The sequence below is a fragment of the Vicia villosa genome, linkage group LG3 (assembly GCF_029867415.1).
Source record: "Vicia villosa cultivar HV-30 ecotype Madison, WI linkage group LG3, Vvil1.0, whole genome shotgun sequence".
Classification (NCBI taxonomy): domain Eukaryota; kingdom Viridiplantae; phylum Streptophyta; class Magnoliopsida; order Fabales; family Fabaceae; genus Vicia; species Vicia villosa.
In genome coordinates, this window is record NC_081182.1 from 58,689,981 (window position 1) to 58,711,910 (window position 21,930).

Genomic DNA, 21,930 nt, shown 5'->3' on the forward strand with positions numbered 1-21,930 from the left:
CCTCGCGACGCACGTTTTTGAGGCAGGACAGGAACCGTCGCGACTCACAAATTAGGACGGTTCTAACCGTCGCAATCTGGTAAAATGAACTGTCGCAATCGAATAATTTTCTTGTAGTGGATCTCTGGTCATAATTGGTCTTGATCTTTCACTTGTCGTTGTTTATAGATATAATGAGTTGAATATTTTGAAGTTTTCGTAACCTTTTGACTTTCAAGCTTTTTGTTGCTTCCCATATAAAAGTCTATGTTTCTTCTTCCTTAAGAATATTACTATAAGTGATTCAAAGCTTCGCTTAAAGCTCTTTCATTTCCCATTCTTTCTTCTTCATCAACCTCTCGTAATCACGTACCTTTCTGAATCAAACTTTACCTTCAACATTTCCCATTTTTCGGTAAGGATGCGAGATAACACCATTGATTTAGTGAGTGAATAAAAAGGGAAACTTCATCTAGGTCATCCCTTGATTCTTCTCGCCTTTCTCTTAGCAGTTGTCACGAAAGATCATAAATTATATCTATATTTGACGATTCTAGGTCATAAGGGGTGTCTATGACTTCATTTGGGGAAGAAACTTCTTCTTCTGGGTCGTTACACGCCTTTGTACCGAATATTCATGGAGGAAAAAATTGTATTGATGTCCCAATGGCCCTTTTTGTCTAGTTTGAGGAGGATCGAGGTACAAGCTAACTTAAAAAGGAGGGATCACATTAGATATTTCATCCAGGTTCGTCTGCAGACTTAAGGTTGCGAGTCTAGCGATGCTGAGGTGCTGGAACACTTAAATCTTCCAAACCAGCCTGATGCATCGAGGTACGACTGGGTGGATGCAAAGATAGCAGGCACTTCCTTGATTGTGAATGTTGAGGTCGACATAAATGCAGCTGGCATTATGGTCGGTGACCCTTCAAAATGGTTGGTCCTTCTGATCTCAGGGGAGTAGAGGATATGCATTTCTTTATATGACAGCATGTGTAACACCCAAATTGATTTAATTAATTATTTGTAATTAATTTTTTTATGATGTTGTGTGTTATTTGATTTTTGACGTGTTTGGGGACCCTTCTGCATAAGATGATATCTTTAGAAATTAAAAATAGAGGTGTTAGGGGTGTGTGAGCAAATGTGTAGAAACATATGGGTGGTGGGAGAATGTTGTCATTAGTATTATTTAAATTAATTAGATTAAATAATGTTAGTAATAATAAGATTAAATAATTATTTAGTTTTGATTTTATTTGTTTCAATTATTTGGGGATAATAATAATATATTAAGAGAAATTAGGGAATTGGGAGGTAGAACCAACAGTACGTGAAAAGAGAAGAGGGAGAGAGATAGGGCTTGAGGAAGAAGAGGGGAGAACTCCATTTTTAGAGGTGAAGAAGCTTTTTTAGAAATTCAAAGAAACGTGAAACATGTCTTCTAAACTTGAGCGTTAAGAGGTGATAAGGTTGAACGTGTTGGGATTGGTTGAAAATATACATGTTGAAGAAGTCCTGCATTGCTTAGTTTTGTGAAGGAAGAGAGGGTCCAAGGCTATATATAAGATTAAAGTGCTTTTAAGTTCCACATCGCTTAATTTAGTGATGGAAGAGAGAATCCAAGGCTACATATAGGATTCAAGTTTTTCTTTACAAGATGTACGAGTCGAAAGCACTTTAAGCTTAATATTTGGTTTTCTTTGTTCTCTTATGCTCTTGTATCAGAGTGTTATGAGATGTGGTTAACTATTTATTTTGGAGGGTGTGAGTGTACTGGGGGTCTGAGTTAGTTGAGAGTATATTATGTGCTGTAACATTTTTCACTTAGTGTTATTCCCTGGTTGTCTACTGACAACGACCGTGGTTTTTTCTCTGGTTTTGAAGTTTCCACGTTATGTTCTTGTGTTGTTATTTTGTCCCTTTTTTTCTCTATGTTTTATTTTTTCCCAACAACCGGTATCAAGAGCCTGGTTTATGGGGTATAAATTTTAGTATGTTCCGTGGTTGTAGTTTTGTCTGATCTTCCACATCATAAAGGAAATTTTATACTCTGTGTTGGTTGGAAAAATTTTGTTTTGCTGCAAAAAAGATTTTGGCTTCAATGTCAGGTTTCTCAAGTGCAATGAAGATTGACTTAGAGAAATTTGATGGAAGAATCCATTTTTCCTTGTGGAAAATTCAAGACGAGGATGTTTTGATACAATTAGGATTACAAAAGGCGTTTAAAGGAAATATTTCCAACATAGATAACAAGAAGTGAGAGGAACTAGATTTGAGAGCTTCGAGTACAATCTACATGTCTTTGGCTAAGAATATTCCTGTGAATATTCTCGGTATGTCGTCAGCCAAAGAGCTTTGGGAGAAACTTGAAGGGCTATGTCAAGGAAATGGTATATCAAATTGGTCGTTGTTAAAGGAGCAATTTCATAGCTTGCGTATGGATGAACATACAAAAGTATATGATCATCTAAGTGTTCTAAATGGTTTTGTTTCTGAATTAGAAATTATTATAGTCAAGATTAATGATGAAGATAAAGCTTTGAGACTTATAAAGCCTCTTCCATCCTCATATGAGCATATTAAAATTATTTTGATATATGGGAAAAAACTTTGAGTTTTGAAGAAGTTATTAGTAAAATTATTTCTGAAGAAAGAAGATTGAAGGGTGAGGATAATACTTCATCAAACTCAATGTCGGTTTCTAGAGGAAGGCCTCATGTGAAGAAAAACAATGAAACAGGTGTGAGATGTTGGAAATATGGAAAGATTGGACATATAAAGTATAAGTGTGTCCTCGTGACATTTTCGCTATTATGGTAAAGGAAGTGTTATTGCTAGCGGATTAACACATGAAAATTGATGCAAAGTGTGTTGTGATGTTATGTCGATGGTTGAAGAGCTTCATACCAACATGAAAGTTGCATCATAAAGTTTCAACCTGGTTTTCGGCATGTGGAAATTCTTGAAGTGGTTTAACTTCAAGTGAAGCATACTCTTCTTTAGGTGGAGTATGATAGTTTTTAAAACTATGATTGTCGGTGAAGATAATGTGAAAAATTCCAGGAGTGGTGTAGCTTCAAGTGACTATACTTTTTATGGTGGAGTATGATTGTCGGTGAAGACAATGAAAGTTAATGTATTATTTTCAATCAAGGTGGAGATTGTTGGGATTGGTTAAATATATACATGTTGAAGAAGTCATGCATTGCTTGGTTTTGTGAAGGAAGAGAGAGTTCAAGGCTATATATAGGATTAAAGTTCTTCTAAGTCCCACATCGCTTAGTTTAGTGGTGAAAAAGAGATTTCAAGGCATATATAGGATTCAAGTTTTTCTTTACAAGATGTACCAGTCAAAAGCACTTTAAGCTTATTTTGAATTTCTTTGTTCTCTTGTGCTCTTGTATTAGAGTGTTGTGAGATGTAGTTAAATACTTATTTTGGAGGGTGTGAGTGTACTGAGGTATGAGTTAGTCGAAGGTATATTATGTATTGTAATAATTTTCATATAGTGTTATTATCTGGTTGTCTATTGATACGACCGTGGTTTTTCCTCCAATTTTAGAGTTTCCACGTTATGTTCTTGTGTTGTGATTGTGTTCTTTTTTTTTTCTCTATGATTTGCTTGTTTTTTCCAACAGTTTACACATCACCATTAGTTTTCCAAGTTTATGAGTTTAATTTTCATCACTTCTGCAAAAGACTTCACCTGTTGCACGTGATTTGGAGCTTTAGAGGTGGATGTCGATGAGGGGGAGGAGATGGAGGAAGCAACTTTCGGGAATAAGAATGATTGCGGGTGTGTTTGGACTGACGATTGATATAATTGATTCTAGCAAAATTGAGTTTGGTAGAATTAATTTTTACAAAATTGAGTTTAGCAGAATTAATTTATGTTTGAATACATTTATATAAAAATGAGTTGAACAATAAATTTCAAAGTAAAAATTACTCAGAATTAATTCTAGAGGCAGAAGTTACAAACTCTTCCTTCAAATAGAATCAATTCTAAAAGCAGAATTAATTATACTTTTGATAAACCAAACACCTCAATATCATCCAAAATTAATTTTAATTTCTACTTCTCTAAAGCTGATTTTGAGTCTTTCAAACATGTTTTCTATTGATTAGAAGAAAAGAAAGAACAATGTTAAGTCAATTGTGTCATGGTATTTTCTTACCTTCAATTCATTTTCAACTAGAATTAATTTTACAAAATCATTTTGTTCAAAATCAATTACTTTCATCGCAGAACCAAACAGGTGTAATATTCTTATCTAAAATCACTTAGATAAATTAATTATTAAAATATCATTAACTATATTATTAAAATAAGTAATTTTTATAGTTAAAATAAAAAATTAAAAGTTTCTTTTTAATTCTTTTGAATAAATATTTTATATTATCATATTATATACCATGTAATTTTAAACATGTAATATTATCATTCAAAAATATAAGAAAAGACGTGATTTTTAAATAAAAATTTGAAAGAAAAAGAAAAATCAAATTTATAGAAGCTGACTTTTGTTGAAGACTATTATGATTTCTTCTTAAATAAAAAATATGATTTGACAATTTAAAAATCAGTAAAGTAAGGTTGAAAGAAACGTGTAAGCATGTTATATATACTTGAGCGTGAAGAGTCGAAAAGGTTGAACGTGGTTTACACGTCAGCACAAGTTTTCCAGATTTGTGGATTTTCAATTTCATCTCCCCTCGAGACAAAAAAATAGTCTTTCTTTACAATTTTAGTATTTTCTTATATTAATTAATTCTCTGACCATTCACATGCTTATATATACATTTTAATACATATCAATGCTTAGCTTCACGCTCCTTTAAAAAATGGGTTCAGTTTTAGTGTCTCCTCTTATTGTTACACTGTTACTGTTGTTACCGATAGCCATTGTTGACGGTGGAGTTCGTATTCCGACCACTCTGGATGGACCTTTCAAGCCTGTGACGGTTCCTCTTGACAAGAGCTTCCGTGGAAACGCGGTGGACTTGCCGGATACAGATCCTCTTGTTCAGAGAAATGTTGAAGGTTTTGAACCGGAACAAATCTCGCTCTCACTCTCTGCTTTTCATAACTCCGTTTGGGTTTCTTGGATCACAGGTACACACCGTTCTTTCTTTTTCATTACTAGTTGTTTCTCAACTTCAAATAAGAGGTCACAAATCACTGTGAACACATCTTCTGTTTTCTCTTTTCTTTTTGGGATTTCCACCCAAGATGTATATTATTATTGTATTATCTCTTCTACAATGACTTGAGTAAGTCACGGGAAAATGAAATGTAAAATCAATTTTCTTTTTAAAATTGTTTTTGAAATAATTCAGTTGTATTTTAAGAATGTGTTTAATATATTTATATTTGGTATTCGGACAATACAAGAATAATTCCAAGAAGTGATGTTTTTAAAAAAATAAAATTTATTAAGGGATTAAGCGGAACATCAATTTATTAAGAGGTATTAAACCTAATATTTATTAAAAAAACATTTATAAAAAGTATTTTAAAAATTAAAAAAATTCTCTTTTTAAAGTTAAAACAAAACGTCCCTATATTAACTTATGAAAGGTAAATCTAGAAAAGTCAATTTTTTGTTGTTTTTTCTAAATGCAGTTAATGACATTGTTTTCACCTGTATCGAATGGAACAATTGACTTAGCAAGTACACTCGCTGAATCTTAGATTCAGAATTTCAGATCCTCTCCTTTTTTTCTCTTTGCTGCCATCCCTTCTTCTGCAATCTAAACATTTGATATCTTTTAAATACAACTTTTTTAATTTTTTATTTTTATCCATTGAAATATTTTGGCCCTTAAATTAGAGATATGATGGAGGGCAGAATTCAAAGAGCCGGAGATGATCCCTGCGCCTGAATCTTACTCAGAGTAGAAGTAGAAGTAGAATTAATTAACTCTGTTGATAAGAAGTTTCCACAACTATTTTTCTAGATCTAGGGTTCCTACTGAAAATAACGCAAAACAGAAATAAAGAAAGTAGTTCTCATTAATTTTCTGCCTCTCTCCCAAACAATTCAAGAGTTTAAATACAAGGCATAACCCTAATGGGCTGAGACAAGTGGGTCAGGCCCAAAAACCAAAAACATAAAAAACTCTAATTTAAAATATAATCACCCATCCAAGTGGGTTTCTTTCTGGACCGTGTGGGCCTGCTAACATTACTGTCCGCCCCAAAAACATCCTTGACCTCAAGGATGGGTTTAACCTTGGGCTTGTGCGAATTGAAACTAGCAGCCCAGTTTGATGAAGTGCTGCTGGGGTTGAGGGCTACAGCTGGCACGCCTAAAAGATTGAGGGGAACAGCTGGCTTGCACAAAGATCTGAGTGGAGCAGATAAAGTAGATTCGGAGTTATCTTCTTGGGACGCGAGGGCCGGTGGAGATTGCACGTTGGGATACCCCTTGAGATCTAGCGGTGGAGATTGCTTTATCACTTGACCGTTTGACTGTGTGGAGTCAGAAGGTGGCGTGTTGATATTGGAAACATCTTGGGAAGATAAGCGACATTTATCACTTGTATCTACTATGTGGCTTTCCAACACATCTTTGTCTTTGTTCAACATTATCTCTGTCTCTCTCATAACATTTTCTTCGACACAATCCTCTTTGAAAGTACACCCTTTTTTCTCAATCTCTCTGTCTTCCGACTCAGATTTGTCACCCTCTTTCGTGTCCTCTAAGATCTGAGCATTAGTTTGTTCATGCATGATGAGATCCTTCGCTTCGGAGGTAGCCGGTTGAGGTGGGTCGTCATCGCTTTCCGCCACTCCCGGCGGAAAAGGAGCTATCGGAGGTTGTGGTTCAGAGCTATTGAACGAGCGGAGTTGGGAGACATGGAACACCGGGTGAATCCGCGAAGATGGAGGAAGATCCAACTTGTAAGCCACTTTCCCGATGCGCTGTAAAACTCTGAAGGGCCCAAAGTAACGTTGTGCAAGTTTCTGTGAGGAACGGTGGAGAACGGAGGATTGGCGGTAGGGCTGAAGGCGCAGCAAGACCATATCTCCAACATTAAAGGTACAATCATCTCTGTGCTTGTTAGCTTGATTTACCATTTTCGTTCTACTCTGGTTTAGATTTTGTTTTAATACTTGGAGTATTTCTTCTCTTTGCTGAAGGGACGCATCAACATCTGGGAGGGATGAAGACCCCGTGATGTACTGAGGGAACGCAGGAGGTGGTTGGCCATAGAGAGCTTCGAAGGGTGTCATGCCGATCGAGCTGTGGAAAGCCGTGTTGTGCCAAAACTCAGCTAAGTGCAGGTATTTGTACCACTTCTTTGGTTGTTCACTCGTAAAACATCTGAGATAGGTCTCTAAACATCGATTGGTAACTTCTGTCTGGCCGTCAGTTTCAGGATGATACGCTGTGCTATACTTGAGGGTGGTACCTTGCGCGCGAAACAGTTCTTTCCAAAAGGTACTGATGAAGAGAGGGTCGCGGTCGGAAATAATGGATTTAGGTGTCCCATGGAGTCGACAAACTTCAACAGAGAAGCGCAAAGCCAAGTCCTTGGCCGAAAAATGAGTTGGAAGTGCGAGGAAATGGCAGAACTTCGTGAGTCTATCGCAAATAACCCATATCACCGTGTGGCCGAAAGACAAAGGTAAATGTGTTATGAAATCCATTGTTAGATCTTCCCAAACTCTATTAGGTATAGGTAGGGGTTGGAGCAATCCTTGTTTCTTCTTGGTCATTGTTTTGTTTTTCTGACAAGTAGTGCAGAGTTTAACAAATAGTTTGGTATCCCTGTAGACTCCTGGCCAGAGAAAAGAAGAAGATAGGCGCGCTAAGGTTGGGTGGAGACCGGAGTGTCCTGCAATCGGGGTGGAGTGGAATTCTGTTAGAATCTGATGGCGCAAGTTCTCAACAGGAGGTATGTATAGTTTATTTTTGTAGTACAGTAGGTCATTCTTAATCTGGAATAAAGGTTGGGATAGAGGGTCTGATTTCACTTTCTGTATGAGGGCCATGCCCTGTTCCTCTGTTTTGTAGAACTGCTGTAGCTGCTGGATTAGCGAAGGGATTGGGGACGAAATGGAGAAAAGGACCGCTTCTGTCTCATCCTGAATACGGCTCAAAGCATCAGCGACTTGGTTCGACTTGCCAGGTTTGTAAAAAATCTCAAACTGAAATCCTTGTAACTTGGCCGCCCATTTCTGCTGTTCTGGTGTTTGAATGGTTTGAGCCAAAAGATTTTTCAGACTTTTTTGATCAGTGTATATGTGGAAATGCCTCCCAATCAAATACTGACGCCATTTCTTTACAGATTCCGTTATGGCGTACATTTCCCGAACATACACCGAAGATGCTTGGAGTCTGTTGCATAACTTCTTGCTGAAAAAGGCTAGGGGATGACCGTGTTGAGACAGAACAGCACCGATGGCCACTGCAGAAGCATCCGTTTCTAGCACAAAGAGTTCAGAGAAATCTGGAAGACATAGGACAGGAGTTTCAGTCATTTTATTTTTTAATGTTGTAAAAGCAGACTCTGCAGATGTACTCCAAGTAAACTTAGTAGAACGTAATAAATCGGTGAGGGGAGCGGCGAGAGAGGCGTAATGTCGAACAAAACGACGATAGAATCCGGTGAGGCCTAAAAAACCCCTGAGTGTCGTGAGAGAACGTGGCCGAGGCCAATCAATGATTGCTTGAATCTTAGCAGGGTCTGGGGTTACACCTTTACAAGAGATAATATGACCTAGGTAATCAACAGAAGGAACAGCAAAAACACATTTGGATAATTTGGCATAAAACTGATTAGTAAGTAACAAGTTTAAAACCAATTGCAAATGAATAGTATGTTCAGAAAGGGAAGAACTGTAAATTAAAATATCATCGAAAAAAACGAGAACAAACCGACGTAGGTATGGTCGGAGCAAGTCATTCATAGCCGATTGAAAAGAACTAGGAGCATTAGTAAGGCCAAAAGGCATCACCAAAAACTCATAGTGCCCGTCAAACGTCCTGAATGCTGTCTTGTGTGTATCTTCAGTAGAAACCCGGATTTGGTGATAACCAGATCGTAAATCAATCTTAGAGAAAATAGTTGCAGAACCCAACTCATCAAAAAGTTCATCGATTGTGGGGATGGGAAAACGGTCTTTAACCGTTACTGCATTGAGAGCTCGATAATCGACACAAAATCTCCAAGAGCCATCTTTTTTTCTCACTAGGAGCACGGGGGAGGAGTAAGGGCTGTTGCTAGGTTTGATTATGCCTTCTTGTAGCATATCGTGAATAATTGTGGTCATAGCTTCTTTTTGTGAGTGAGGGTACCTATAAGGCTTGACATTAATAGGAGCCGTGTTTGGAAGAATGGGGATGTGATGATCGTGAAAACGAGAAGGGGGTAGGCCATGGGGTTTTGCAAAAATAGCTGAGTGGGATGTGAGGACATTTCGGATTTGAGGTGGGGTGGTAGGAGAAAGAGAATCAAGAGAGTTAGGATCAGGGATGGGGCAGCTGTGGGATGAATCCGAGGGTTGGTAGAGTAAGAGGTGAATAGATGCAACGGAGTCAGTGTGTAGTAAATGACAGAATTGGTTGTAGGTGGAATGAGTAGGTAGAGTTTTGGGGTCGCCGCTGATGGTGATTGGATTATTTTGGTAAGTGAAAGAGAGCTTTGGGATGGAAAAGTCTGCAGTAATAGGACCAAGGGTTCTCAACCATTCCATGCCTAAAACGACATCAGCTCCTTCGATTGGTAATAAGTGGAAAGGAATGTGAAAAAGGTGATTTTGGAGAGTAATAGGGACTTGGGGACAAAGGCCTGTACATGACAATTTGGAGCCATTGCCCACCATAACAGAAAAATTAGGGATTGGTTTAGTGGGAATCTTAAGATGTTGGGCAATGCGAGGCTGAAGGATGTTGTGGGTGCTGCCGGTGTCAATAAGGACGGTTACCGTAAGGCCGTCTAGCAATCCGGTGAATTTAAGGGTTTTAGGGGAAAAATGTCCAATGGCAGCTTGGGGGGAGAGTTGAAAATAGGTGTCATCCTCATGAGGGTTGTGGTGTTCCGAACTAGGGGTTTCTGGTTGGGGCAGGGTGGAAATTGTGTCATCATCCTCAATTAATAAAAGAAATTTGCCGGTGGCACATTTATGTCCGGGAATAAACTTCTCATCGCAATTAAAGCATAAACCTTGGGCACGACGCTCTTGAAGTTGGGAGTTGGATAAGCGACGGATAGGGAGTTTAGAAGGGAGGGTTTGGGAAGTAAGTTTAGTGGTGGGGCTGGCCATGGTTGTAGCAATGGGGTTTGGGCTGGCTGGGTTGGTTTTGGAAAAGGGGTTAGAGTATGGTTTGTGGTATTTGGGTTTGGCATCTTTTAATTTGGACTCAATGAGTTTGGCTAGCCCGATAGCTTGGGATATGGAGGTGGGTTTAAGGATGGCAATTTCGTTTTGAATGTCTTGAGACAAACCGGAAATAAAACAATTGAGGGTGGCTTCATGTGATAATCCAACTACTTGTGTGCCCAATTTTTCAAAGGCAGTTTGATAATCAACGACGGATCCCACTTGTTTCAACTTAAAAAGTTCCGCTTGATGATTAATGTATGTAGAAGGACCAAAGCGGAGTTCCAAGGCTTTAGTGAAAGAATACCAATCGGTTAAGAGGTTGCTTTGGTGCTGCCATTTAAACCAACAAAGGGCATCTCCTTTCATATAGAAAGACATCATAGGTAAACGCTGTTCCGGTGGAATTTGATAAAATTCAAAAAATTGTGCTGCTTGAAAAAGCCACTCCAACGGGTTGGATCCGTCAAACAAAGCGAGCTCTAATTTGGGGGAGCGAAATGTGGGTAAAGGGTTGGGGTTTCCTAGAGGAGTGTACGGTATATTGGGTGGAAAATGAGAGAAATGTTGTGAGGTTTGGGTGGCAGCCGTAGTAAAAGGAATGGAGTATGTATGCATTTGGGAGAAAGGGGGAATAGTGGAGTATTGTTGAAAAACAGTAGATGGAATAGGTGGCTGGGTGAATGAAGGAATAGTGGTGTATGGTTGAGTGAATGAGAGGCGTTGGGTGGTTGGTGTGGTGGCTGTAAAAGGAATTTGTGTGAATTGGGAAAAAGAACGTGGGATTGTGCTAGTAGGGATAGATGTGTGTGGAATAGGGGTGGAGTTAACAGTAGTAGGGGTGGGTTGTTTCGAAATACCTGAACTGGATCCAGGTGTGGAGGTGGTGGAAGCCGCCGCTGCTGATTCACGTTGAGCGACGAGTTTGGTGAGGATAGACATCATGGAGTCATAGCGGGAATCTGCCGTGGTTCTATCTTTGTCCATCCGAGTAGTTAGTTTCCCCACGTGTTGCTGCAAATCATTAGCAGCAAGAGCAAAACGCTCATCTAGCTGCTGCTGGGTATCTTGAAGGGCATTGTCAAGATGAAGGCCTGCTGTTTGCACAGCAGCTTGAACAGCTTCATCAATAATATCCTTAGAGGATGGGTTAGGTGGCTTGGGAGGAGCCATGAGAACAAGGGATGAAAGCACCAATTTGATAAGAAGTTTCCACAACTATTTTTCTAGATCTAGGGTTCCTACTGAAAATAACGCAAAACAGAAATAAAGAAAGTAGTTCTCATTAATTTTCTGCCTCTCTCCCAAACAATTCAAGAGTTTAAATACAAGGCATAACCCTAATGGGCTGAGACAAGTGGGTCAGGCCCAAAAACCAAAAACATAAAAAACTCTAATTTAAAATATAATCACCCATCCAAGTGGGTTTCTTTCTGGACCGTGTAGAAAACCCTAAAATATACTAGTGTATATTATCATCATACTCAGAGTAGAAGTAGAAGTAGAATTAATTAACTCTGTAGTCAACATCAATTGAAAAAAAATATATTATGTATATTTTTGTTATAACTGGTAGTATTTGATAATTGATTTTGATAAGTATAAGTTATTGGTTTAAGGTTTAATATAAATAAATTATAAATGCCTATAAATTAACAATTTTTTAAATATTATATTTTAAAAATATTAAAATCAATTGTATAATTTTAGAATCACTCTTCCCTATTTTAATAGAGGAACCAATCATATACTTAGTGTCATATTATATTGGTTAGTTTAATGTCAATTTTTTAATATAAATTATAAGTCGATTAATTGAAAATAAAAGAGATTACGAGATTTTTATTTAATTAGTTTATTTGTAGGTTTTAAAAAAATATATTTAAATAAAATACAATAGTTTTTCATTTTATCCTCCAAATTAAAAAATTAAAAATATTTAAATATCTTTAATTCTTTTAGTGATCAGTTATTCAACACATCCTTAATCTTTAAAAAAAGTGTCTAAGTAATTTTTGAAGTGTATTAAAATCAGATAAAGACACTTGTCTCACATGTGTGTTAAACTATTAAGCACAAAAATTGGGACACGAAATAATAAGGACACTCCAAAAACGATAATGTCAAAAAGATAGGACACCGTCATTCCTATACATATTATATATATATATATATACATTACATGCCATACTAAGTTTTAACCGAACGAGAGAGATGAGAGAGAGAGAGATAGAGAGATGGACCTTGGTGAGCTCTAGAAAAATGAGAGGGACCAGACGGGATCAAAACAAGACAGATAGGATTAACCTGCATAACACAGAAAGTGATGGAACAACAACTTGCTACATTAACAACCTTCCAAAGGATATCACTGAGAGAGAAATCAAGAGAATGTTTGAACGATGGGGCAAGGTGGTGGATGTTTACATAGCCAGAAAAAGAAATAAGCTGGGAAAGATATTTGGGTTTGTCAGATATGTGGATATCAAAGATGACAAATGGCTAGAGGATCAACTCAAAGATGTATGGTTCGGCTCATACAAGGTATGGGCGAATATCTCAAGATTCCAGAGAAAAAACAGTAGGCTGGTACAATGGCGTCGTAGCTCTAAAGAGGAGTATCGTACTCTAGTAAGAAAGGATGGGTGGGTCAGGGAGAAACAAAACACTCAGAATGTTGGAGTCTGGCATAACATGAGAAAGAATGGAAAAACGTACGCAGATGCAACACGGAACAAAGAGTCCACTTTCAGGGAAAAACATCATGGAAACGTAACCAAGGAGGGCACAAGTCTATTCATTTCTATAAAAGAAGAAGAAATGACATGGGCTAAATCAGGTTTCACTGGTTTTGTCAGGAAGGTGGAAGATTTAAGCTCGTTACAACAAAGGTTCGAGAATGAAGGAATTGCAACGATTAAGGCTATCCCAATGGGTGGAGAACGAGTCTTCATTAAAGTGGATGAGGATGAAGACTTCAAGAGCTTAGTAAAGGAGTATGAAGGCTTTTTCCAACAAGAATTCAGCATCATCAGAGAATGGAATCCTAGAGACATCGGGGGAGCGAGATACGTCTGGGTTCGTGCATGGGGAATCCCTATCCATGCCTGGAACAAGAAAGTCTTTTCCTTGTTAACAACCTCTTTTGGCAAGCTTATGAAACTCGATCAGGCAACTATAGATAGGGAGAGGTTTGATTTGGCCAGATTATACGTTAGAACGACAATGATGGAGTTCATCAACAAGGTGATCAAAGTCCAAATTAATGACGAGATCTTCGCTATTAGAATTACAGAAGAATTGTGTGATTGTGAGTCTGGAGATTACATGATGGACATTGAAAATTATCTTTCCGATGCAGAAGTTGAAGATGATGATACCTCTGTAAACTCTATGGATACTTGCATTCCTCCATCAATGTCTTCTGAGGAAGATGAAGAGACAATGAAGAAGATAGAAGATAATGCTGAGCATTTAATTCTTGAAGCGGCAGCGGCTGAAGCATTAAATGGGGGAATACACGCGGTAGACAATACGGAGAACGAGAAAAATGAAGGGCCAAATCCCCCGGAATTAACGCAAATATTAAATGAAACGTGTAGAATTTTCAATGCATGCGGTGATTTGTCAGGAATAAAATTAAAGACGAAGGAAACAGTTGGGGGCATCGTGTCATGTTCAAATGATAAAAATAGTGGTGATTTAATAAGGTGGGGCCCATCTATTGAAAGAGAAAAAAATGGGCCATTACATGAACCAAGCCCAATTCAAAGCTCTGGTGAAATACAAGTCACAGACAAAATTGATAATTATAGTAATTCAGGGGGTACTCAAATTAAAACCAAAGCACCGAAAGAGAACCCAAATCAGGCGTGTCAAGAAGATAAGGGAAATCAAAATAGGCTAGAACAACCCAGGCACGATCCACTTCAATCCCTAAACTCTAAAGCTTCCATGGAGATTATAAAAAATTATGGCAACCTCGGTGACGATGATGAAAATAAAGAAAGCGATAGGGTCGACATCGGAAAAAAGGCCTCATCAAGGCAAGAAGGTAAGAGTCCAGACAACGTATCTCAAGGGACATCAATCTCTTCAAAAGTCAGAAGAAAGAGGAGGATAGAAATATTAAGGGAGAAGAAGAAATTAAAGAAAAAGGGGAAAAAGGTATCAACAAATTGTTCATGCAGCCAACGCTCCAGACTCCACAAGGTACAGGCTAATCATAACTCTGTTCTTACAGAAAACGAATCGGATAGAAAAATGTGGGTGTTGTTACATGGCGATGCTAAAGAAGTTGCGAAAGATGTATGGGATCTAGGAAAAGATTATGGATTATTGCACAAAGGGGAGGAAGGAGAAATAATTCAAGAACTGGTGTCAGGAGTGAAGATCGGAGAAGGATCTTCCAAATAAAGAAGTGCTGCGATGGGGGTAGGAGCTTACTATTTTTTAATGAAGGTACTTAGTTATAACATTAGAGGTTTGGGAGGTTTGGCTAAGAAAAAGGAAATCCAACAATTAATCCAAAGTCAAAAACCTGATGTGATATGTATTCAAGAAACCAAAATGGAACTCATTGATCGAAGTCAGTGTACGTGGATGTGGGGAAATGGAGACTGCAATTTCGCATTCAAGCCGTCGTATGAAAGGTCAGGTGGAATATTAACAATTTGGAACAGCAGTGTGTTATCAATCTATAGAAGTATCATCAGGGACCACGTTGTTTGGCTAGAAGGAGAATGGGGAGAAGAAAAGAAAAAAGTTAACATAGTAAATGTGTACGCTCCGTGTGAAACTACAAGGAAGCGTGCCCTGTGGGCGGACTTAAAAGCAATAATCTCGACAAAGAGAGGAGAGTGTTGGTGTGTGGCAGGAGATTTTAACGCGATCAAAGACGAAACAGAAAGAAGGGGCTCAAGCGAAATAATCCGAAGGGAAGAAATAGCAGACTTCAATGATTTCATTAGTGAGGCAGAATTGATCGACCTACCGCTTCATGGCAGAAAATTCACGTGGTCCAGAATCGGAGGCCCGGCTAAGAGCCGGATTGATAGATTTTTAATCTCAGAACCTTGGACAAAGGAATGGCCGACTTGCAAACAATGGTGCCTCGATAAAGGATTGTCAGATCACTGCCCAATCATGCTCTGTGAGTACAAGAAGAATTGGGGCCCGAAACCATTTCGTATGTTAAGCTGTTGGAAGGATACCGAAGGCTACCATAACTTTGTCAGAAACCAATGGAGAGATTTGAAGGTTGAAGGATGGGGTATGTTTGTGTTAAAAGAAAAACTGAAGATGATCAAGGAGAGACTCAGAGATTGGCATAAAAATCACACGCACAACCTTGAAGGCAAAATAAAAGAAGCAAAAGAAGAACTCAACCGTCTCGAACTCAAAGAAGAATCAACAGGACTGTCGGAGGAAGAACTACTTTCTAAGCGACAAAAATCAGAACAAATATTCAAACTGTCTAACCTTAACTGCAGTATCCAGTGGCAAAAATCTAGGGCGAGATGGCTAAAAGAAGGCGACGCAAATACTAAATATTTTTATGGCTGCATCAATAAGAGGAACAGAGAGAAGGAAATCTTAAGTTTGGAGCAGAATGGGAGAACGCTGAAAGAGGTGGACGAAGTTAAAAATACCATTGTCAATCACTTTCAAAATCATTTCTCAGCTAGGGGCGTTTCACTCCTGCCTCAACATCTGAACTTCAAGAGAATTAATAACTCTGAAAATGAGGAGCTAGTGAAAGAATTTTCTGAAGAGGAAATTAGAAGGGCGGTTTGGGAGTGTGACAATTCAAGAAGTCCGGGACCAGATGGTGTGAATTTTGGTTTTATTAAAGAATTTTGGGAAGATGTCAAAAACGACTTCATTCGGGTCTTATCAGAATTTCACTCAAACAGCCGGATAGTTAGGGGGGCAAACTGCTCGTTCATAGTGTTGATACCTAAGAAAAAGAATGCAGTGAAAGTGTCAGACTTCAGGCCTATCTCGTTAATCGGGTGTATCTATAAAGTAATTTCCAAAGTCTTAGCTAACAGACTGAAAAGGGCGATAGGTTCGGTGGTGTCAGAAACGCAATCTGCTTTCATATCAGGAAGACAAATTCTCGATGGAATACTAATTGCCAATGAAATAGCTGATGACGCAAAAAGGAAGAAAAAAGAAGTGTTGATGTTTAAGGTCGATTTCGAAAAAGCATTCGACTCCGTCGACTGGCAGTACCTCAACTTTGTCATGCAAAAGATGGGTTTCCATGAAAAATGGAGGAGCTGGATTATGGAGTGCTTAAAATCAAATTCATCATCAATTTTAGTGAACGGAAGCCCCTCGAAAGAATTCTCAATGGGTCGAGGCCTCAGACAAGGAGACCCTCTATCGCCGTTCCTTTTCTTATTAGCTGCTGAAGGTTTTAACTTACTGATGAAGAAAGCATTGGATTCGGGAGACTTTTCAGGATTCAGGTTTGATGGAGGCGCCGAATGCTTTTCTCATTTGCAATATGCCGATGACACTCTTATCATTGGTAGTAAAGGATGGGGGAATGTCCGGACTATAAAGGCAATACTACTGTTGTTCGAATTAATGTCGGGTCTCAAGGTAAATTTCCACAAAAGCTTGTTGATTGGGATTAATATTTCCCAAACTTGGATAGAAGAGGCGGCTGCTGTCTTAAATTGTAAAGTTGGGTACACCCCGTTCAAATATCTCGGCTTACCGATTGGCGCTAATCCAAGACGAATAGCAACATGGCACCCAGTGATTGATGCTGTGAGAACAAGGTTGTCGAGTTGGAAGCACAAGCAGCTATCCTTCGGAGGTCGGGTGGTCATTTTAAAATCAGTCTTGTCATCGATCCCTGTCTATTACCTCTCATTCTTCAAGGCTCCCTCAGGTATAATCTCGAAACTAGAATCCATGTTCAAACAATTTTTGTGGGGGGGGAGTGAAGAGGAGAAAAGAATTAACTGGGTTAAATGGGACAATGTATGTAGACCCTTAGAAAACGGGGGTTTGGGCATAAAAAATTTGAGAGTTTTCAATGAGGTCCTTTTAGGAAAATGGGATTGGAAGATTAGAGTAGTTAGAGCAGGGCTTTGGTATAAAGCACTAGCTAACAGGTATGGAGTCTGTAATGGAACTATCTCATATGTGGGGAGAGGAAACTCTCTTTGGTGGATCGATATAAATAATATAGAGGTAGAGGTCCGAACCATAGATTATGACTATTCAGTCAAAAGCATCTATAAGAAGATCATGGAGAATAGCCTTAATCCGACTAATCTCCCGTGGTCGAAGATTTGGAATAAAACAGTCCCGTTAAAAGTATCCTGTCTCGCTTGGAGACTTCTCCAGAATAAAATAGCCACTAAGGATAATCTATTTAGGAGAGGCATAATAGGTCCTGGATCTCTATCGTGTTGTAGTGGCTGTGGAACCGAGGAATCGGTCTCCCATCTTTTCTTTGAATGCCCGATTTTTGCAGGTATTTGGTACCAGATTTCCAACTGGTTTGGAATTTCAACAGCTCTGTGCTCAGAAGGGATGAATCACCTCAGCCAATTTGAAGGACTAATCGGAAGTGGTAGAGTTTTCGCCGAAAGAGGGAGAGTCATCTGGTTTGCTTGCATTTGGTGTATTTGGAAAGCGAGAAATGACAAGATCTTTAAGAACAAGGATATTAACATGCCCAAAATGGTGGAATTCGTGAAAAGGTGGTCTTGGAATTGGTTGAAAATTAAATCAAGTAGCATAGATGGTATATTTATTCTCTGGTACTTGAATCCTAGATTTCTTCTTGGACACTTGGATCAATAGAATTGACGATTGGATCAGTTATCCCTTCTAATAAATATAAGTCTCGTATGTCTGCTGCTGGCTGTTTTCCAATTCTGCGTTTCAGGTGCTCCGAGAAGATCCTGCTCCGGTTTCATGGAGCTTTGTTTCAGCAATCTTTGCTCAGAGGATCCTTCTTTGGTGGGTTCGGAATCTTGAATTGAGCCGGAAGTCTTTAGCATTGCAGTGGTGTGTTTGGATATCATCAACCTCCGAGTCTAGTTGTGTGGAGCACCTCAAATCTCATCCGCCGCTCACCGGTCTGCCATTCAGCTTCGACACAGCTTTTTTCTGTATCAGCTATAGACAGGGGCTGATTCTAAAAATGTTCCTCATTAGGTTACCTTGGGTATTATCATGTGTTTAATCTAAGTGTTGTGCTGAATCTAGGTGTTCTAATATTTGTAATTTTGGGGCTGTTTTTATAGTGAGAAGAGGTGAATTTAGGTGTTATAATATTTGTAATTTTGGGGCTGTTTTTCAAAGTGAGAAGAGGTCTGTTATCTTACAGGTAGAAGGTGTAATTGGGTATGGCTGTTATTGGGGTAGATTAAATATCTTCTGTCATGGAACAATTGCTGTATTGACTTTGGCTTCTCCTAGCATGCCTTGTGCTAGTGAGTTCTTCTTTTATTTTATTCTATTTGCTTCTTAAAAAAAAAATATATATATATATATATATATATATATATATATATATATATATATATATATATATATATATAAAATAGTGTTTGAGCTTTATTTATCCATCTATTATTAGAAGAATTAAAAATATTTTAATCAAATATTCATTGAAACATAAATTCATTAGACTATGTACAATGGTTACATTATTCAACACTCTACTTTTTCACTTTTTATCTTCCACATCATCTTCTCTCTCTTCCACCTAATAATTCAACACCTATTCAATTTTTTTTCACTACAATGGTTTTGTTTAATAAAATTCAACACCCTACCCCACATCATATTCTTATTTTCTTTTAAAGTTTTGTTTTTATGATTATATATTAATATCTATTATCAATTAAAAGTGAATTTTTTTTTATGAGTCCAAATCAAATGAACCAAGTCTCTATTTATAGAGGAAAAAAAATAATGAATTTTGATAAAAATAAAAATAAATAAAAAATTTATTTACTATGAAATAATTAATTTTAAATGATTAAAAGAAAATAAAATCTAAATAATCACAACAACCAATAAAATTGTGTAAAGTGTTGCATGTGGCCCCACTTTTTTCTCATTCAACATGTTGAATCTTTTCAACACCAATTAATCCACATCACATTAAACACCTCATTCAACAAACCATTGTAGACACTATTGAATAATTTTTTCAACACCCCCATTGTAAATGGTCTTACATGATTAATCCTTTTATTACACGTGTGTGAGATTTGTCCCAAAAACTATATAAAGTGTATTGAAGCAGAGAAAGAAACATTGTTTTTAAAACACTTGTCAGAGTTGGTTGACACCTGTTGTATGAATATTATCAGGGTCAAACACGGACTAAAAAAGTGTCGAAGCTAAGAGAAAACTATTTTTTGAGGGATATTTGTTTGAATTTTTCTACACGTATAATACAAGTCATACAAGTGTCGGACACGACGAGTGTTTAACACCGCAACACATGTGTTTGAGCTTCATTGGTTGTACATGATTCAAGTTCAAAGATATCACTTTTTTTTTAACATATATGGCTTTAAAAATTGGAGTTTTTTCTATTTGTTCCACGTGTCACATGAGTTTCTTAAGCCTATCTAACACAAGGATACATGTAATGTGTATGTATTTTACTGATAAGTAGTGTCTGTTTATTTAACACATTTGCCATAAAACTGATATGATTTTGTTGGTTTATATTTGCAGGAGAGTTCCAAATTGGAGAAAACATAGAACCATTAGATCCTACAACAGTTGCTAGCATAGTTCAATACGGAAGATTCGGAAGGTCGTTGACTCGCCAAGCTGCTGGTTATTCCCTTGTGTACAGTCAGCTATATCCTTTTGAAGGACTTCAAAACTACACTTCAGGAATCATACATCATGTTCGTCTCACAGGTATGACACTCTACCTTTAACTACAAGCAACCCTTTCCCTTTCTCTCATATGCACCAACCCTTCTTGAATTGTATTCTCTATGCTGCAGGACTCAAACCCGACACTCTATATCAATACAAATGTGGAGATCCATCTTTGTCCGCAATGAGCGACGTTCACTATTTCAGAACAATGCCAGTTTCAGGCCCCAAGAGTTACCCTAGCAGAATAGCGGTGGTTGGAGACTTAGGTCTTACGTATAATACCACGTCGACCGTCGATCATATGGCCAGCAATCATCCTGGTCTTATTCTATTGGTTGGTGATGCTAGTTATGCTAACTTGTATCTGACTAATGGTTCTAGTTCAGATTGCTACTCTTGCTCTTTTAATAATACTCCCATCCATGAAACCTATCAACCGCGTTGGGATTATTGGGGAAGGTACATGCAACCTCTGATTTCTAGTGTCCCGATAATGGTAGTAGAAGGGAATCATGAGATAGAACAACAAGCCGAGAACAAAACATTCGTTGCTTATAGTTCTCGGTTTGCATTTCCGTCAGAAGAGAGTGGATCGTCGTCCACTTTCTATTATTCTTTCAATGCTGGAGGAATACATTTTATAATGCTGGGCGCGTACATATCGTACGACAAGTCAGGTTAACTCCATGTTCGTCATTTTCTTCTCGTTTCTTTGACATTATCAATAGTCCTCGTGTATCTGACATGGCTAAAATATTGCAGGGGACCAGTATAAATGGTTGGAGAAGGATTTGGCTTCTGTTGACAGGGAAGTAACTCCATGGTTGGTAGCTACATGGCATGCACCTTGGTACAGCACCTACAAGGCACATTATAGAGAAGCAGAATGTATGAGAGTCGAAATGGAAGATTTATTATATAAATACGGTGTTGACGTTGTCTTCAATGGACATGTAAGCATATTGCTGTTTTCATTATGAATAGTTGTTATATGAAATTCTAATGAGAACATTGATCAGGTTCATGCATATGAGAGATCAAATCGAGTATATAACTACACATTGGATCCCTGCGGTCCTGTTCATATCACGGTTGGAGACGGTGGTAACCGGGAAAAGATGGCGATTACTCACGCGGATGAACCAGGAAACTGTCCAGAACCATCAACTACACCAGATGAGTACATGGGCGGCTTCTGCGCCTTTAATTTTACGTCCGGCCCTGCAGCAGGTACGTTCTGTTGGGACCGACAGCCTGATTATAGCGCTTTCCGCGAAAGCAGCTTCGGTCATGGGATTCTAGAGGTAATGTTTCTTTCTGTAGTCTCCACACATTTGTCTAATAGGTCCTCTAAATCTGTGGTAGAATAGTAATGTATATATTATGGTGTAATGCAGATGAAGAATGAAACTCATGCATTATGGATTTGGCACCGCAATCAAGACTTTTATGGCAGTGCTGGTGATGAGATTTACATTGTTAGGCAGCCTGAGAAGTGTCCACCAGTCAAGACACAGGAGATACATAAAACATGAATATGAATTTTATGTACAGGTTATATATATAAGACAATATAGATTCAATACTTTCATCAACATTTTCTTTTACATTTTGTGAAAATTGATCTAGCCTTGTCATAAACTTTAAAAATACTAAACATTGTTTTTCTTGCTTCTAAAGATGCAATTCTTCTGAGCTTCCTGCCATTTTCTCTTCTAGAATTGTTTGCTATA

The 21,930-nt window shown here is 38.1% G+C and overlaps 1 protein-coding gene across 5 annotated transcripts; it reads left to right on the forward strand.

The window, feature by feature from the left end:
* Nucleotides 1–4,734: 4,734 nt before the first annotated feature.
* On the forward strand, nucleotides 4,735–21,804 carry LOC131661586 (purple acid phosphatase 15-like). 5 transcript variants are annotated; one of them, XM_058931179.1, is made up of 6 exons: nucleotides 4,735–5,098; nucleotides 20,042–20,233; nucleotides 20,323–20,874; nucleotides 20,960–21,150; nucleotides 21,217–21,501; nucleotides 21,595–21,804. In XM_058931179.1, the coding sequence occupies exons 1-6, from the start codon at nucleotides 4,828–4,830 to the stop codon at nucleotides 21,730–21,732; spliced, it is 1,629 nt and encodes a 542-aa protein (XP_058787162.1). In that variant the 5' UTR covers nucleotides 4,735–4,827; the 3' UTR covers nucleotides 21,733–21,804. The 5 variants fall into 5 exon arrangements, with proteins under 5 accessions (XP_058787162.1, XP_058787161.1, XP_058787159.1 ...); XM_058931176.1 differs by lacking the exons at nucleotides 4,735–5,098; nucleotides 20,042–20,233; nucleotides 20,323–20,874; ... (1 more) ...; nucleotides 21,217–21,501; nucleotides 21,595–21,804 and adding exons at nucleotides 5,113–7,617; nucleotides 7,767–8,121; nucleotides 8,281–14,731; XM_058931177.1 differs by lacking the exons at nucleotides 4,735–5,098; nucleotides 20,042–20,233; nucleotides 20,323–20,874; ... (1 more) ...; nucleotides 21,217–21,501; nucleotides 21,595–21,804 and adding exons at nucleotides 5,113–7,273; nucleotides 7,363–7,617; nucleotides 7,767–14,731.
* Nucleotides 21,805–21,930: the final 126 nt, after the last annotated feature.